A 19471-nucleotide genomic window follows, 5' to 3' on the forward strand; every position below is an offset into this window, starting at 1 on the left:
TTTTTTATTTCGGCAAACATGATTTACGGTTCTTGAAATAAACCGACGCTTCTGGGATTATCTACGCGGCGCCGAGCGCCTCGTGCGATTTAACGATCTCGATAGTTACGAGGGCGGCACGAAAGGTCGCGCTTCCTGGTTGCCCTTTCGTTCCCTCTACGTATAACGGGTGCAGGGATAATTCTGGAGATCGTACGGAATATTAGGAGGTCTTCCTCACGTCGTCGCACGAGCACGGCAAACACGATTGTTCGGATCGGTATAGAGCGGGACCATTCGACGGATCTTTCACCGCTGGACGCATTCCTCCCTTTCGCGCATCCTCCGGCGGACGATGCGTCCGCGATTGTCCTTTTTTACCGCGATCCAATTCAACGGCACTTCTTAATCTGTTTTTTTGTCGCGCCCCCTCCAATCTCTCTGTCTCCTCGCGATCTGCCGACATTTCAAAGATGCGGCTCTCGCGTTGATTGTTGCCAGATGTTTCGCCTTTCGGACCTTTCTCCGACGCAATCTCTTTCTCCCTCGCCAAATAAAGCAAAGATGCAGTTCGATAAGTTATTATTATTTGATGTATGACTTGTAAACGGTGCACTTTTTATCGAACGGAGGATTTTTGATTGCTACTGATGAATAATTTTATTGATTCGAAAATATCACGAAAGACTAAAATCAACCGAAATAAATGCAATGATTTTTCCATTACAGATAATATTTTTTAATGACTTTTTGTGAGATTATAGAAGAAAATTATTTTCTAAAAACTAATTTTAAAAACCTGAAAAAAAAAACGTTATAATTTATAAAATCAATTTCGCACAGCTAGTTTACATTCAATTTTAATTTCATTCGATCGAAATTATCGTATCGTAAATCTCGCTGTAGCAACATGACATTTGATTTTTGATTAAATCTGCGAGGAGAGAGTGGGGGATGTAGCGAGTGATGCAGAAAAAGGACCGGAGTCGAAGAACTCTTCAGAGATAAAAAAGCGTCCCGCCGGGTGAAGAGGGGTAGAGACGAAGGAACAATCGGTAACAATAAAATATGGTCGAGACAGGACGATAAAGTCACGATGTTGTTGTCTCCGTTGGCGAATCGCCTTTGCCTTTGCCTTCGTCGTCGTCGTCGTCGTCGTCGTCGTCGTCGTCAGCAAAAACGCATCGATTAAAAGTTAAGCGAGTCCACCGCATGCTATCAAAGCAGAGGACAATCGCGACCTCGACGACCCAGGCTGAAAGCAGAGCCTTGTCCGCGAAATCCGCGTCCCCTTTCGCCATCCTTCTGTGGAACCCCTGTGTAGGTTCCCCGTTGTCCTATCGCCCTTTTACTCGTGCTCTTCGTCTTTTCCTCTCTGCCGGAGCTCGCCGCGCGTGTTCTACACCATCTTCCGCCACTTCATCCTCGTACTTTTTCCGTTCTTCATTCTTGATGCTCTCATCCTTTTCGGGATTTGGCGGGATCTTAAACTCGTACGCGCAGCTTCGAGATCGTTTGTCGGCGCTTGCGAGAATGGAAATTCCATTGCCAGACAGGACCGACAGGACAATGTCGAGAAATTCTCGCGGCTATGTGAAAGATACCGCGAGCCGTCATTGATCATTCTGTCGATCTTTTTCGGATACTCGCGCAACGCAATGAAAGAGGAAAGATATACAAAAAAATTTTATTGGATGGTGTCATGGGCGAAATTTTTTTTTACGGAGATTTGTCAATTTTGTAATCATATAAACAGAAATTTTTTATGTTAATTAATTATTTTTTTAGATCTATTTTTTTAGAGATATTTTAGAGCTTAGAATGTCTGATATTTTAGAGCTTAGAATGTCTTCTTATTCCTGATTTTGGAATAGGAAAAATATTTTACAAATTTTAACTTTTATTTTTTTACCTGAGGAAGATATAAACAAAATACAGTATAAATAATTTTGAGAAAGAGGGAGGAGGTCAATCTCTCAATCTTTCCTTTCTGGATGTATGGATGTATAGGATGAAAATATTCGTCACTTATATGTCATACACTGCAGTATCTTAATGTATCATCTTAATAATATATCATTCATGTGATGTGAATTTTAATAATTCAAAATATTAAGAACATGCTGTCATTTTATTATTTATTCAAATCGGCAGAATTCATAATTTCGCAGAATTCATATTTTTATGTTACAAATATATATACAAATTAATTTTTACAAACATACATAATAAATAACAAAGGTTAATTTTTTGTAACGATATAGAGGCGAAAATTTATTGAGATTATGTCGGTTCAATCTTTTTGATTTCTTCGGGGCTCATGGCTCACTCGGGTTAGAAATAAATTTCGATGACTTCTTGTCGCGAATCAACGCTTCTCATCCACCTCTCGATGAGAACGTATGAGAGGGAGGAGGAGCTGAAGGAACAGCAGGATGATAATCCAACGGACAGACAATACGCATTTCGGTCTTATTTTATCGGCAGGACAAATTGCAACGCCCGCTTTTTGTCCCAACCTCCATGCCCTTTGGTCGGCTCATATTCGAGCGATGCACTTTTATGCGTTCGTTCCTGGCGCCATATGTGAGATACGAAACCATTTCTGACCGCAATGAGAAAACTCTGTGAGATTTTTTTTAAATTCAAGAGGAAAATGATGGCTTAACGATACCTCGGACAATCATATTTTATTTTTGTGTAACACAGCATTTATTTATTTCTTATAAAACAATATTTTGCATACTTTCTTTATGCATATTCGTATATATTCTGAAATAGAAAGGATATATTTTGTTAAATACTAAAATTATATGAGAGAGAGAGAGAGAAAACTTCGAATCGAATTTATGATATACCGATATATATATATATATATATATATATATATATATATCCGTTGATAAAAGATGCTGTTGAAATGATAATCATTATATGAAATTCTATAAGCAGTAAACTATTGATTGATAAATTCTTCGTATCTCTTTAAACAGGTAAATTTTGGATGAACAATTCAAGGCGTCTGGCTACGATTCCGTGACTGAACCGTACTGCAACCGCATGATGTATAAATAATGCTGTGACTCACTGACCACAAAGTGAGTCAACCTCGAAACTAAAGCGACATACTCACGTAAAATCTCCTCCGTCTTCTAGGCTCCACCTTCATCACGTAAATATCCTACTGCCGCTACTCTGTTATCCTGTCGCTTGCGAGAGTCATTCTGGCAAAAAGACGAGTCAGGTGAAGGATGTTCCTACGGAAGCCTACGGAGCAAATCCAGACGAAAGAAAGAGTCATTCATACATTTCCGAATAATTTACAAGCGCTTTTAAAACCGGTAGTCGCTTCTAAGTTTTTCTTTTTTCTTAATCTTTCATATAATACAGGATATATTCAAGTAATTTTTTAATGGCAAATCGCAAATTTATGGCAATATCGCAAAATTTAATGAAATTGTATCTACAGAAATTTGCGTAATTAAATAATTTTGGTTAAATAAATTACATATGTATAGTAATAAAAATCATAAAAGATCGTAATAATAATTTAAGCATAATTAATTTTTCAATGATGATTATTGAACGTCATTAGTGAACGAAGGATATAATGATAATGTAGGATATTAAAGAGGGGAAATAATAATTTTTGAAATGCATTTTCAGAAAAATCTCGAAGTTTAAGTCACATTAAATGTTATTTCAAACAGACGAACTTTGGTACTTAAACGCGTATTTATTTACTTTAATTTTGTCATCAAGTCATCAAGAAGTGCCCACGAAACAGCGCTTTTTCCTCATAACGCTTTACGACGGAACGAATTCAGTTGGTGATTCCCGTTCCGCGTTGTCATTAATTTAATTCGAGATAAACAAAATATCTGGGAGTTAGTTATATACAGGAGACAGGAGTAGTGTACGTTTTATGACCGGCTATTACCGGGCCATTTCGCTTGAATAAAATCGGCTTTTGCCCGTTTTGTTTTTACGTGCCACTTTTCATGTGTTTTACTGTTCGTCGAGTTCCAGGCATGTCTTCTCAGTAGCCATCTTAGCCTTTAAAAGTCTTTTCTGCAAATCGAGCAATATGCGATTATATGTCACGTTAATGAACAACAAGAAACTGAATCGCAGGTCGCGAACCATGAAAGCTCTATTTTTTTTTCACATAATCGCAAGATAAACTGCAAGAATTTCAAATAGGTAATGTAATTCTGTAAACTATTCAGCTTAATGTATGTATATATATTTTGTACATTTAATGTATGATAATAATAAATAAATAATAATAAATAATAATAAATTTATGAAATATCCAAAAAATGTTATTATAAAGGCGATGAGATGTTTTATTAAGCAAATCAGTGGAAATATCATACAATATATCTTTGTATCAAATCGTCAAATCTGATTAATGCAGAAAAAGCGTTACTTACGATAAGTCACAGAATATAAGCCCTTTTAAACGGACTGTCAACCGGTTGAAAATGTTGTTCGATCTATTCGAGCGAGTTACGTATCCAACTCATAAGATGACCTCATTCAAGTCCTCAAAATAACTTTCGTTTCCGTCGAAACGTCCCACCGAAACGATATCCTCTTTTCTTTTCCAGATTTATCGATTGATCGCAGATAAAGCTTAATGGTGCGCGTTACTCGCATCAGAGTAAAAAAAGTTTCATAATTTATGAATAAATAGTAAATAAATCGACTCTTTTTATGTGAGTCAGCAGAGAAAATATCTTTTATATGGGGAAGAGATAATTTAATAAATTCTTAAATCAGTTCCCTGCTCATATTTTTTTTAATTTTTTCTTAAAGTTCAAGCACTTAATTTCGGTTTCAAATTATTTCATTTTTTACTAAATTCGACCTTTATTATTCGTAATATGTAATCTATTTGCGCATCCAGAAAATTATTACTGCCGCCAGTCCCGGAATGCAATCTGATAAGTGCATCGAGTACAGAAAAAGTTTGCTTGGCCAAGCAAAACCGCCATTGCAGATTACAATAATGTCCCACCGCTTCATGTTCCCGCCCTGCACCCGTGATGTATTTGCCCTGTAACGGAAGTGAAATTCGGGCAGATGTAAAGAGAGAAATTGGAAAAGGCGAATAAAATGATTTAACAAGAAAATTCCTTTTAATCAGATAGCGTGAACGTCTGGAAAACGTCTCTAAAAGAGCTCTTAAGCTCTTAGATGTTCTTTAGGCGTTTCTTGAACGTTTCGTGGACTTTTGCGAACAGAAGACCGGACGGAAAGGAGCTCGTTTACTTTAACGGCCTGTTTAAGGATGTTTCGTGTACGAGCCGACGGGGAAAAAGCTGCGGCGCCCTACGGTTCTTGCGCGTTGCGCCGTCAGTGAAAGACGAGAAAGAGCAGCCGAGTGAAGACATTAAAGGTACCGTGTCATTAGCCGTCTTTAAGCTCCTCTCAAGTGGTCCTTTTTAATGAAGAGTAAATCGTGCGCGTGCAATCGGAGAAGAAAAGCGAACGAGGCGAGGCGGAACGCACGCGCGGTAAACGGATATTATTATTCCCTTCCTCCCGTTTCTCTTACAATTAGACGCACGTTACTTTCGTCGGAGTAGTTTCATTACCGCGAACTTCCTGCCGTACGAAACGCTTGTTCAAAAGCGTCCTGTACGCATGTATACATCACACGTCGTTACTTCCTTTCAGATTCTTCCGCGCTGTTCTTTAATGAAGCGCAAATCACGAGCCAGCCACACCTTCGAAATTTCGCCACGTATACTCCTCCGAATCATCATTATGCGGTCTTATTGTCTGACAAACGTCTCATTATATTGCGTGTCATAATTTGCAAAATTCCTTCATAATCTTCGTCATGAATCTAGTCACAGTTCTATCACTAGCGATATTGGGAATGTTAGTTTGAGAATTAAACATCGATAAGATTTTCTGATAACTTTCTATGCGATTATTTATTTATTTTTATTTATATTGTCAATCAATATTTATAAAGTACTTCGCATAAAACGATTTATTTTCATTAGAGAAATTTTTAGAAAATCTTGTATCGTTATTTCTTTTATTTTCTTTACAAATTTTAATTATCAACATTCTTTATAAATTTTAATTATCATTTACAAATTTAATTATATATTAATAATTATAATAATATTTATCACGTGACTTATTCGTAACGGTCTTTCCTAATTTCTCGTGGGTATGTATTTGATCGTTGTCCTAAATATACGGTCGGGTTTCACGGAACTAATTTCCGGCTATTAGCGCTGTTTGTTCATGGCGATTTGGTTGCGCAAATGCCATGAGGTCGAACCATCCTACCAGTCAAAGGCATGTCTTTAGTCGCATATCGCCAGCAGCATTTAGATTCCTCTGTCTTCTTTAATGAACCGTGAATTACTTGCATTTATTACAAGGCATTCGCGTTTACGCATCGTCGAAACGCATTCTCGAGATTGAAACCATGAGATCGGCGCTACGTTCTGTTTTGCCTCGCGTGATTCTTGTAAATGATAGATAATCTATTGCGTTGATTTTGCAATGATCTATTACTCCCAATCATTGTTCTTTTAATTGCACCTGCGTAAAGAAAGATCTCAAGATCTTTAACAGCATGCATTATTGTCGGTATATTGATGTATCGATTAATCGAAAATGAGATTTCTGATATTTCTTACAAGTTTTATTGTTTTTACATCGAGCAAAATTTTGTGTGTGTGTGTGTGTGTGTGTGTGTGTGTGTGTGCGCGCGCGTGCGCGCGTGCGCGCGCGCACACACCTCTATAATATGTATAAACACATATTTAAAGAAGAAAAGAAATAGAAAAAACGAAAGGGAAATAAAACAAGTTTATTCAATATAATTAAACAAAAAATTAATTTAAGATTTAATCAAAACCGTGAAAGAACTCTCTTTTGTTTTGTCGCCTCCTTCTTTTGCCCAATGGAAATTCCTTAGGATATAAATGCGAAATAATTTATTAACTTTGTCGGCAGATTAGACCTATCAGAGACCCGTATCGGCAGTCCGCGACAAATGATTTCGGCGATCACAAGCGGGCAGATCGCGCGCCCTAGAACGGACTCGAGCGATTGAGTTAAACTGGCGCAATGGATAAATTGCGGCACTTCGGTCCGTCGTCTTTTTTTTCTCGTGTCTCTCCTTTGTCTTTCCTCTTCGACGATCGTCGATAGGCGGGTTCAACAGCGTGACGATCGTAACATTCAATCGGCCTGCGATACGCCGCGCCGCGCCGCGCCGCGCCGCGCCGCGCCGCGCCGGCATCGTTTCAAAAACCAAGCTTTACCGACGCGAACAAAAACTTTCCCGGAACAATCACTTCGGGTACTTTCTTTCGTCCACGAATTTTGAGATACATCGACAATGATGCATCCGTCATTCAAGTACAGTTACGCTTCTGATTTCTTTTAATTAATCTGCTTGAAACAAAACGGACATCGTTATTAGAGGCATTTCTCTCGAATAATCCTTTGGATCTTTTACGATCTCGCGGATCATCAATCCGATTACATTTTCGGTGGGGAATAACTTTATCAAGTCGAAAAAAACTCCTTTCGAAATTGTCGATTAAAAGGCCACGGTATGCGCGCGCGCACGCTCTCTCCTTTCGGGAGAAATAAAACGTATAATGACACATTGTTGTAATCGGTTCGCAATTAATAATGCATGATTGCATGTACGCAGGTCCGCGCGAACATTATAATCTCACTCTCCGTTAAAGAACTCGACGTTGTTCGCGCGATCTTCGTGCATGCGGAATCAGCGTTCGTCTTGTTAAGGCTCATTTACACAGACGGCCTTGAAAAACGATTAAAATATTGGCCAGCGACAAATTATGCAATCACCCAAGAAGTTAGCGTGCTATTTCTGAATCCAGGCAACGCGTTGAAAAGATTCTCAGACGAATAGAGATTTTCTATTCTGATTTTCTGTTAATGTGCAATAATGCAGCAAATGACAACTTGTATAGAAGAGCAGCATATCGATGCAATTTATTTTTAAAAGGTAAAAAATAAAAAGTTAAATAGAGCGCGCGAAGCGTGCGGACACCATTTGTGGTGTCCAGCAGATAAAAAGGCTATGTTAGATAACTTCGTTAGTATGCTATGCCTGCCGATAGCCTTGGAAAACATTTCAAGTATTAGCAAGTGGTACGTACAACGCGATTCTTTGTTTTCCCGATGAAGCTACACTCGGTAACGTCCGAAGAATACGACGACCAGTTGTTTCGCTATTTCAGCAGATTAACCGCGTTGATGTGCAATGTACTTCGTGATAAGTTGTAGATCGCGCTTATTTCGAGAGATTTACGATGTAGACCTGAGGCATAAATACCATCATCGTTATACGCTCGCACGTACGTTACGTCGCGTTATTAAGGCCATCAGCTGCTTCTGGTTGTCTGGTCAAGTACAGACGATTGACGTAATGCGACGATCATTGTGCGTGAGAGAGCTCGTGGCCGAATCGACTCTAATGCAATGGTTTCTATAACCGTACATCGTCGGTCCAGTCCAAAAAGATCGGCAAAATCCTGATTGAAAAATTCTAGAGACTAGAGACCAATCTTTCGCAATGTCGCTCGCATGACTCGCTTACTTTCAACGATAGGTGTCAGAAATTAATTTAAAAAGAATTATTTCCACTTTGAGCCGTCAATTATCTTATGTTGCAGCTCTAAGGGTTTTTATATGGGCGTATATGAAAGCTTCACTTATATGAGAAGTTAACTTAATCACACTAACTGTACCTGTATATATTAAAAATTTTTAAGATTACAAACTTGCGATGATTAAAAAATTAATAAGAACGCTTATTAATTTTCCGCTCAAATTAACGTCACACGTGATGTAGCGTTTTTGGTTGAAAGGATAGCCTCTCGGAAGGGCATGTACATGCGGTATAGATATTTGTAGGATCATTCGTGCATTACTGGAATGGAATTAAATTACAGGTTGTCCACGTAAGGACGTACTTATGCGAGAATGCTTGAGGCATGAATTTACTATTAATGGTACCTGCCTATGGTACGATAATCGAATGCCCAGTAATGCATAATGTTTAGCGGCAGCAAAAAAATTATGCAGCGGAAAGGAATTTTTACCTCTGGAGGAATTATCAAAGCACGAGAAACCGTACGTAATATATATAAACACGTCTCTCTATAGTGGAAAGCGCGTGCACGGCTCTAAATGCGGCAATGATCCGTGCGGATTGCGCAATGCGCCTCCTGGAGTTAGTAGTAAACGTCTGAGGTCTATATTCCTCTATATGTTTATCGTATGTTAGATGAGCCGTTAAGTAAAAACAACAACAACACAGTCATATTTTCCTCATTGTGAAAAGCGGAAAGAATATGCGAAACTAAATTAAACGTAAAACCTCACCTAATTTAGCAATCTCTCTTTTACGATTCTCTACCAAGAAGAGAGATTCTAAAGTCTGTATATAGCCTGAAATAATTATGCACATACAAATGTTGTGTATAATAAAAATCTATCTTTGGCGATTTATAGCGTTACTCGAGCCGAACGCAGTTCAGGCCTTAAATAGAAAATGAAAAACCTCTTGGGATCTTGATGCGTGATTTGTTGACGGTGATCGATTGTCACGTATAGGTGCGTCACGTATACGGATTATAAACATGTCGCGCGACACACGCGGTTTTAAATTTGTCGTACACGTGCGTTTCTCCTTTCATCCGGACGCGTGAACGCTTTTAACGATCGCGACGTTAAACCGAACCGACAATCGGCCGGCGCGTATTTTAATTACTGATCGGAGGGATCATTAGGAAGTACAAATGACCGCGTCTCGGCAGTAACGTAGTGTAGCGGAGTGCTCGAGTCGTTAATAACGGCGCAATTTGTATTTTATGTTTGCAGGCTTGCGCGCCCCGATATGTCTGGTTCTCGATATCGCATCAGAAATATCCTGATGACAATAGATTGAGCAAGGTATCCACCGTCGACAACAGGAGAGAGCCGGTGGGCACGTGCTGGATCGTCGCTAATAACTTCAACGAGTCGCAAGAATATTCGCCGTGTCGCACGAGTGAGTTTTCGCTGTTCCTTTTTACAAAGAAATTTAACGGAAATCGTCCGTTTCCTTCCGTTTTTTTTTTTTTTTTTCATGAATTTGAGAAAGAAAATTGATTAAACTATTTCCATTCTTTAGCTCAGATATTTCAGTAATCAAACGTTGGATTAAAGTTTTTGTTGAAACAAGCCTTATTAAATGAAACAAGATTGGGAGTAGAATATGATTCTATTCGATAAAGACACATTGTACGTGCTATTTTAGTATCTACAGTCCGAAAAAGTCCGATTTCATCGTGCGCTTGCACTCTTCAATTGTTAACAAAACGAAAAACCGGTTTTCTGAAGATTTCCACGTTCCCGACGAAAGCTTTACCTCACGGTAAAATAAACAGAACGAACAGAATGAGCGAATGTTTAATTTCCACTCTCGTCCTCCTTGCCGCTATCGAACTCTCTCTCTCTCTCTCTCTCTCTCTCTCTCTCTCTCTCTCTCTCTCTCTCTCGAGGACGATACGATTTATAGTGCACACGCCGCGTCTGGATATAGCTCGGTTTACGAGAAAGAGCGGGAAAAAAAAAAGGAAGGTATCTTACGAGATTTTTCGAGCGCCTGGAACTACATTCGCGACGTGAGTGCTATAAACATTTGTGAAACAGGCACTCTCGAGACGCAAGCGGATAGCTGCGACTGTATCTGGAAGTATATTCTCCTCGTTTTCCTCGCCGAGGGTCTCACGAGGACGAATTTTCTTTGCGATGCAACAAGGGATCACAGTCGATTATAGCAACCATAAAATATACCATGTAACAGGATACTTCCTGCCGACCACCATGTAGGTCTGCTTCGTGTCTTAATGACAAAAGACATATCGATTTTCGGTACCACCTCGTCCAACTCTGGTGATTCCAAATCAATAATTAACGATGATCTTATGGTACTTACATCAGCGAGTAGAGAATGGCGCGTCCCGGGAATGCGACTCCACACCTAGCAATTTCACATATTATCTGAAATTAGAAGATGTATATTTAATCGTTTTAACTGGAGGGATAAAAAGAGATAGAAAAACGTGTCTTCTTGTCGCTGCTTACAATTTTAAGTCTCGCGATAATTGTCTAAAATTTCTGAATTTTTAAAACAACAGATGATGTAAACTGGATGATAATTACATTTTATTTTCAAATGTACTTTTACTTTTTGGTTTTCAGGAACGGAAGATTTTATTGTTTTTGTGCCTCGTGAAAATGGCATTGTAATGGCATTTCCTGATAAAATTCCTTGAATAATATAATTAGCCTTTATCTTATAGTTATAAAATGCGAAGATAATCCATCGTTGAGAATAACAGATACAGAATCTTATCACTTTGAAAGCTCATATTTCGATAATTCCATTCATGTGATTTTCCATTCATGTAAATTATATTATTTTCATGTAGATTATTTGTTTTTAAACTTTGTAATTTCAAATCTGTGTTTTTGATGCAAATAATTATTGTTTTATATCTATTTAATTTAAAAATTTTAAGTAAAATTTTAAAGCATTTTAACATTTTTAAAAGATTTATTTGCATATAAAATAGGCAGAAATGTATAATATTTTAAATATTTTGTTTAATTCTAATATAAATTAAAAATCTGAGGAAACTTTAAAAATTGATGGAAAATAGAATATTAAGACTTTTTTAAAAATATCATTTATAAAATATTTTGCTAATCTGAATTTTTGTAAGTTTTGTATGATTTTTTTCAGAAAATCGAATCAGATCTAATCCCTAATGATTAGATATTCCAAAAATTTTCTGTGTTGGGATTTTAAAACAATCAAGCATAACCAAATATAGTCGGCATTAGCGTAGTTTTCGTTTACCGAGACGCAAATAACACGACGCGTGTTTTTAGAATCGCACTTTCCTGCAATTAAAGTCGCGCGCTTCCTCACACGCGAACGAACGTTTCGGTAACTCTGTCGCTATTGCGTGCTTTATGGCGCGCGAGAACTGATGCACTTCCGGTCATTCAACCGGAAGACTCGAATATCACTTTTCGTGCAAATTAAAATTAGATAATTGAATAAAATGTTGCAATTAAAGTGTTTAGGTAATGGACCAATAAATTTTTAAAATAATAAAATTGAGAGCTATTATTTTTAACACCTTTTTATTACCTCCGATTAATATATTTAATAACGTATAACATTTCTAGACATTTTGCAATAAATGTTAATTTTGTTTTTTATTCTACTTATCAATTTTTAATCGATCGATATACACAATTTCTAATATAAAATGTTAGATCAGAATTATATAAAAGCAAAGTTTTCTTGTGGAAAACGTTAAAAAGCTTTCCTAATAAAGGTATTAGTTCGTAGCGCGTTCTAACTGCTTTCCAAATAAATATTAGTTGAATTCACCGAAGCGGTCAAGCGACACAATTTTCGAAGAACGCAGAGTGCGGAAGCGAACGCGCAGCCACAATGACGACGACGACGACGACGACGACGACGACGACGACGACGACGACGATGTTGTGAGCTCATCGTCCAGAAATTCCGCGACGACCGTGCAATTAAACAATTTGTAAGAGCTGAATCGAGCGAACGAACCGCTTGGTGCTACTTTTCCTGGGAATTAGAGACTTTTTAGCGAGGCGTTAGATCTCACCCGGAGTTTATACATCGTGTCGACGTTACTTTACCGCGCGCCGGTCGAATCAAGTTGCTCATGGTCGCCTTTTCTGGAGTTAAACGCCTTGTTGTCCGTTTGCCTGTCTGTTGTTGTGCACTAGACAAGTAAAGGCAACAGCGAGGCTATCAGTGACTTTCATCAGTGGTTTTCTTCTTTATGATTGCCTCAATAGATTGCCTCGCAAATGGATATACATGTTATGAATGTAAAAAATTCCTTCTCGTTCCTTTATAGACAATAATCTTTTTTAAAATATGGATCATTGCACTTTGAACAAAATAGAAAATCTTAAAAGCAAGAATTTTTTAAACAGTATGCCTGAGGCATGGATTATTATTATTCAAACCGTTACTTATTTTCTATCTCTTGCATACTGACAAGTCCGATAAGTTAAAAAAAATGATTACGTGGTCGATATCGGATATCGTGTCTTGGATATTTACGCGAAATGCGATTACGTGGAAATCAGGTCGAGTGTCGCATCATCCATGTTCCGATTACACCTTATAAGACTAAAATAACGATTTGAGTTTCTGTCTTGACATTCGACTTCTGATTAACTGATGAATTAAATATAATTGCAGTAGCAAGTAGCGTGTAAAATCTGATAGAAATTCAAGTAAATAACTGTGAAATTCATTTTTTGTTATATAACAATGTTATTTGAGAAAAGTTATTTTGCAAAATAGAATTTATACATTTTATAATATTAATCACATTAGTTTTCTTAATAGTTATTTCCCTCCATTCCTCTCTCTCTCTGTCTCTCTCTCTCTCTCTCTCTCTCTCTCTCTCTCTCTCTCTCTCTCTTCCCCCCCCTCTTCCTCTCAACTATTATCTTTTTCTCTAGTATGTAATATCTTTGATACATTTAATAGTCTCGAAAGAAATTAGAACAAAAAAATAAGACAGGTGTGAGAGAAAACATTTTTCACATGCGCAACAAATTGCAAGAAAAGGAAGGCAGCAACGGAGAATTACAGTAAGTGCATTCCGCGATGAAAGGCGCCCACTTGCTCGAGTGGCTGGGAGGCCATCGGAAAAAAAGAAAATAATAATTAGAAGGCGCCTCTCCGGACCAAGGCGCTAACTCGGCACCGTTCTAACGAGGCCAATTAGCACTTAATCCTACTTGAATTACGATCGAGCTACCGATCTCCAGCAAAGGACAGCATGTTCCTTCTCTCTCGCTATTGCAATTTTATCAGAACATTTTCTCTAGGCATGTAATTACACATCGCGCGTACTTCATATTGTAGAACGAAGGATGCAAAAAGTCGACGATCGACTGATTTATTGAAGAAGGGATTTCCCTCTTGAATTGTTGACATAAATGTTCGATATTACGCTGCAGTAATGAATTTTGTGGCTATTGAAATTTATATCACAAATATAAGGAATTATTATATGAAACTTTTACGTGAACTGAAATTGATCGTAATTCTTAAAAGAAATATTCCAATTTTAATTTTAATTGAAAATTCGAGATAAAAATTAATAATGAAAATATGTGTATATTTTCAATACAGTGCAATTGCAGTATCGTTCCATTTTTAAATAAAAGAGTGACCCGATAATGCATATTGAGGATATGTAATCGCACACAGACGATGCACGCATACGCGCAAGAACAAGAATTACAGTAGCTCCATTCATTCTTCGTAACTCGATTGAGGGTCGGTCATACAACTCGAACTCGTCTCTTGTAACGCTCCTATTTCTTTATTAGGCGCTTCATCGTCAAAATTATTTACGGCCAAAATCATCTTCGGTTCAAAATTTTTTATTATTTCGTTTATTAAATTGTCCGACTATTGCATCCGACTATTGCATTTAAATTAAAACGCACATAAAAGAATATATGTGTCTTGTTTGGCGTGGGATTGCTCCACGTCGCATTTCTGAGGCTTATCGATCTCAGAGAGAAAGAATATTTTCTTATTAGATAAGAAAAAACTTCCACTTGTACTCGATGCAAGTTTGAAAGCGGAGTGGACTCTTACCGACGAGAATAGCACCCTTGCAAAAGGCGAAGACGAAACGTATTATAAATAGATCGACCACTGACGATATCACAGTCGAATACTCGTTTCTTCACGGAAGATATCATTATCACGATTTACAGCTTTCATCGGTTCGATTAGCATTATCGCAACAATTAACAGTTAAAATTGTGAAGCTCAAACGGTCTTTTTAATTTGAAGAAATACGAAAATTCTACTTTAATCGGCGTTAGAAGAAAAAAAAAATCAACAGGATTAAAATAAGGTTGCCATAACTGGCACATTATTTTTATAAGACCTCTTCTGACAGGGGAGGGGCATTTAAAATTTTCATCGGTTTGCACATCGAGCTCTGCCACGGTTTTGGAAGCGACGTGCGTGTCATCGCATATTCGACGAGTGGCGCCGATCGCTCGTTTTATGTCTGCTTTTTCGTCGATTGACGATACAACCGGATCGTCGCCGACGACGACGACGACGAAAACGACTACGATCGGATTGATGTAATTGCGTGACTGACAGCTCGTCTAAAGTGACCGATCGGCCGTCAAGGGACCCGCTGCTGCCACGCTCATAACGTACGAAACGTGCGTGTATGTAGAAGAAGGTCGGATCCACCGTAGGCCGACAAGCCACCGGATATTCGCACACACACACACACACACACACACACACACACACACGCGCGCGCGCGCACGCATTTTCTTGCGGACGTGCCGCACTCCGGCGCAGCAGCCGCATCTAAATGGCACTGACCCTGTCAGTCGGTTCAGGCCTGATAATTTGCTACTTGTAGTTAGCATCGACGACTAATTACGAGACCGGTCGACGCGTTAGCGGCAGTGCTCGTTGAATTGAATTTTGCGTCGCGAAACCATTCGCTTCGCGAAAAGTGCCAATTGGACTGGGTAAAAATGGATGGAAATCAGTTAAAATATATATTAACGTATCAATCGATTTTTCGAAGCGACTTTTTTTTAAATTTTTTAATTAAATAATTCTTTCCTATGCTCGTAGGTTATTTGTAACTTTTGTGTATATTATTATTTCTTGTTAGATCGAGTTGACCATACAGTCAACTTCGTGTCAATCTTCGTGTCAATTACATAGATTTATTCTCTTATTCTAGAGTTTATTTATGAATCCACCAACGATTTATATTATTATTTTGTTGATAATTTGTTAATAATTAACACAATTTTGTTAATGATTATTAATAATTAACACGATTAATCGTAATAACATATTGATTAAAATGAGATTATTTTTTTATTTTTATTATTTATTGCATATACTGATTATATTGATAGAACTTTAAAGCGATAAGTTATACAAAGATAGACTAACAAGGAGATTTTATCTTCAAGCTTCAATGATTATAAAAAAAGACTTGAATATCATTAATCTCATAAATAATTGCATTTCTGCTGGAAGACATCATTATCGTACATTGTCTAGTTTTCCATTATGTATATTCATTGTCGGTATGTTGTTTGAAGAAATAATATAGCTTTTTACATATTGTCAAAGTGTTTAGTAAGAATTACTTGTTTCTTTTTCTTTTTACCTATCTTTTTTTCTTTTAACTTGATTACATTCCACGTATACAATTTTATTAATTTGATATCAACACGTTAGATTTCGTCTAGCATGAAATTGCTCTTAGCAACGTCCCTTGCATTATTACATGACAATTAATTAATCGACTCTATTACGTGCGGTAGACAAGCAGTAAAACGAAAACATATAGGGCTCTTTTATATGTTGAACCGAAGGAATTTCGATGGAATTCCTGTCGGTCTTATGGACCTCGCTATCGTTATTATCGCCCGTCTAAAAGTGCTCTCGCGTCTAGTTAACGAGCATAGATAGCGGTGACTATTTCCTGAACCACGCTGTTTACAATCCGTTGTGAAAACGTGCAGCTTGCACTCTCAACTCGACGGTTCAGACGAAGAAAACGAATCGCAAAGGCGTCACGGTGGAAGATCGATCTAGGATTAATGACGCGTGTATGTACGCGCTACTTTTGCTCATGCATACAGCCGGTCTGCGATGCCACTTCACTTCCTAGTCACTTGGATAACGCGTGAAAGTCCAAGAACGTGCGAATATACATGCAACATGGGTATAAAGCATCTATGCAATACGTTTACAAGATGTCTTTAGTCGAATCTGCCTTTTTTTAAATATAAGAAATATAAATAAAAATAAGACTTAGCTTTCGCTATTTTGCTCCACCCATATTAAATACGTATGTATTTATATATCCTGTTTTTATTCTTACTTTTTTTTGTTATTTTTAGATCATATATTGCTTCTACATTATGACCTTAGATAATTTTAGAGATAGTTTCGTTTGACATAGAAAAATAGTTTATTATTATTATATTATTATTTTTTATTATATCAGTTCTCTGTATTAATACTTTTAAACTGTACAATTTTATTGGTATTCCATTTTGAAATTACATTTAATTTTTATGTACGTTGAACTTATAATTCTTTCAATTTCTGACTTTTGATCAGTGATTAGAAAATTGCTTATGAATTATCATATGTTCAAGTTGTCCAATAGAAACAATTCATTTAAATTGTATCGTCGTAAGATATGATGTCTCTGTTCGAAGGAATTAAGGATGGGATGATATAATTGTCCATTTCCGTTTCAGGGTACTGGGGCTATCACAGGCAAGGTTATTGTCAGGCTGGTTTAGGAGCCGCGATATCTAAGGTAAGTCAAACAGTATTTAACTTTCTCGTTCGCAAGATATGTAGATAATTTTTCGTCCTTTTTCTTTTTACGTCTCTTACGAGATATAAAAGATATCGGACTAAACGCCTTTGATTTCTGAACGTTTGTTGCCCTATCTTACGTAGTCAATGTGTAATGCTTGGAGCTACGTTAACTCAAGACATGTGTGTTTGTCTTTTAATATTCTAAAAAAGATTCGCGTGTAACTTGACGGTTTAAGTGGCAATTGAAAGCGCATCGCACGAATGTAGATACGTGGTGACGTGTCTCGGTGGTTGCGATGTCCCGAAAGAGTTAGGAGGCGACGCGGCGGGGACCGAATATGGCCAGGAATGCGAATTTCTACCTTACGCACCGTCCGTTGTTTCGGGCATTCGTATTCGTATCGTGGCGCATCCGTGCATGGTGCAGCTATGGGGCCGATCGTTGAGGCTTTCTCTCTCACGTATACGATTGTCTTGTCCAAAGCCCGATTCTCCACCGGCCGGCAGATCGCCGGTCCCGATGAGTCAAAGACTATAGGCGTCTCGAGCGCCTTTTGCTCGCTTTTCACCCTGGAGATGTATCTCCAGGTACGCCTGCCTCCACGTGGGATGTTTGTTGCACCTGCGCAATCTCCACGCGTTGATGTGTCTACTTCGTCCCGACGACATTGCAATGACTATCGGCGGCAGCTATCGACAAATCGGTAGCTGCTGCAATTTTCACTTATCGATGTAACAATTATTGCTTTTTATTTTAAAAAATTGATTATAAATTATTGCCACGTATTTTATATTCTCTTTTTGCAGCAAATATTTAAATATTCATTGAAAATTAATAAAATATTCAAAATTGTGGAAATTACATATTTTGTGTGTGTGTGTGTGTGTGTGTGTGTGTGTGTGTGTGTGTGTGTGTAACTAATTTGCAAAAATCATTTATAACGAAAATTTGATTTTTTCTAGTATTTTTTTTATGTGAAATTTCAAGATATAAAGTTTTTGTATTTTATGCAGAAAACATAGTAATAAATAATTTAAATGATAAAAATATCGATTTTATTTAATACTTAAAAGATGTCATGAAAGATCATTCATATTATGTTCGTAGAGCAAGGTTTATAAAGCACATGATTTTTTTAAACCAAGAATAGCGGCAAGATTGCGATGCAAAATACCCGCTTGTGACGCAACACACTTCTATCGTGGCGGCGGTTTTTTGAATCGTCTGTGACCTAGCGACTTTGATCTAATCTCTTTCACGGTAAGAAATCTCTCGCGCGAAGCTCTTTCATACTCGCGCAGCGCATCGAGTATCGTTATCGCGCATCGAGACGGCTTTGATTATCGCCAAAGAAGCGAACGGTAGGACAATTCCGCGGACATTCAAGCCGGCTATCTTCGCAGCAGATGTATAATTCAGAATTGTGCAGCTATATGGCAGATGTTTAATGCATGTCGCGAACCATAGCCGACTTCTAGCTCCGTTTCAGCATTCAATGTTAATATGTCCGCCCGCGTTCAATCCCAATTGCGTATGCTCGCCTTTACACCACATATCCCATAGATGTGATAATTTTAACTTGATAGCTGTTTTACAGACCGAAATGTTCCCTTTCTCTTTCTATTATTTCTGTGTGTGTTTTCTAAAGCGGAGAATACTTGATTTCCTGATGGTAAACACAGTTAAGTTAAGTTTGCACATTAAGTTGCAAGTTTTGACTTTTGTGGTGTGTTTATGTCTTATTAAACATATGAAATGCTAATATATATATATATATAAATTCTTGTTATAAAAACTAAATTTTTAAATTAATTTTTTTACTTGTTAATCAATATTGTTATATTCAGTAATGATAAATTCTTCTATCAATAATTATAAGTATTACATATAAACATTTTTTTATTAAAATTTGCTTATAATATTTTAATAAGTATATAATTATTTATATTATTAATTATTTATATTATTAAGTATATAATTATTAATATTATATTAGGTAACGCTAT

General features: G+C 37.3%; 1 protein-coding gene and 1 long non-coding RNA gene across 4 annotated transcripts in view; one reads left to right on the plus strand and one right to left on the minus strand.

The window, feature by feature from the left end:
* Window positions 1–19471, plus strand: part of if (integrin subunit alpha inflated) — a 68397-nt gene that overhangs the window by 29730 nt on the left and 19196 nt on the right. For all 3 annotated transcript variants that reach the window (XM_089077220.1, XM_089077218.1, XM_089077219.1), the window contains 2 exons: window positions 9880–10048; window positions 17398–17459. In XM_089077220.1, coding sequence (XP_088933346.1) covers window positions 9880–10048; window positions 17398–17459 — 231 coding nt within the window. The remainder of the gene's footprint in view (window positions 1–9879; window positions 10049–17397; window positions 17460–19471) is intronic.
* On the minus strand, window positions 1589–18044 carry LOC148936692 (uncharacterized). The gene is made up of 3 exons (XR_016139358.1): window positions 17836–18044; window positions 3113–3246; window positions 1589–2584 (listed from the first exon to the last, which is right to left on the minus strand). It is a non-coding gene; the product is annotated as an uncharacterized LOC148936692 (long non-coding RNA).

The sequence above is a fragment of the Pogonomyrmex barbatus genome, unplaced genomic scaffold, assembly GCF_055798465.1.
Source record: "Pogonomyrmex barbatus isolate J1 unplaced genomic scaffold, ASM5579846v1 scaffold2, whole genome shotgun sequence".
NCBI lineage: Eukaryota > Metazoa > Arthropoda > Insecta > Hymenoptera > Formicidae > Pogonomyrmex > Pogonomyrmex barbatus.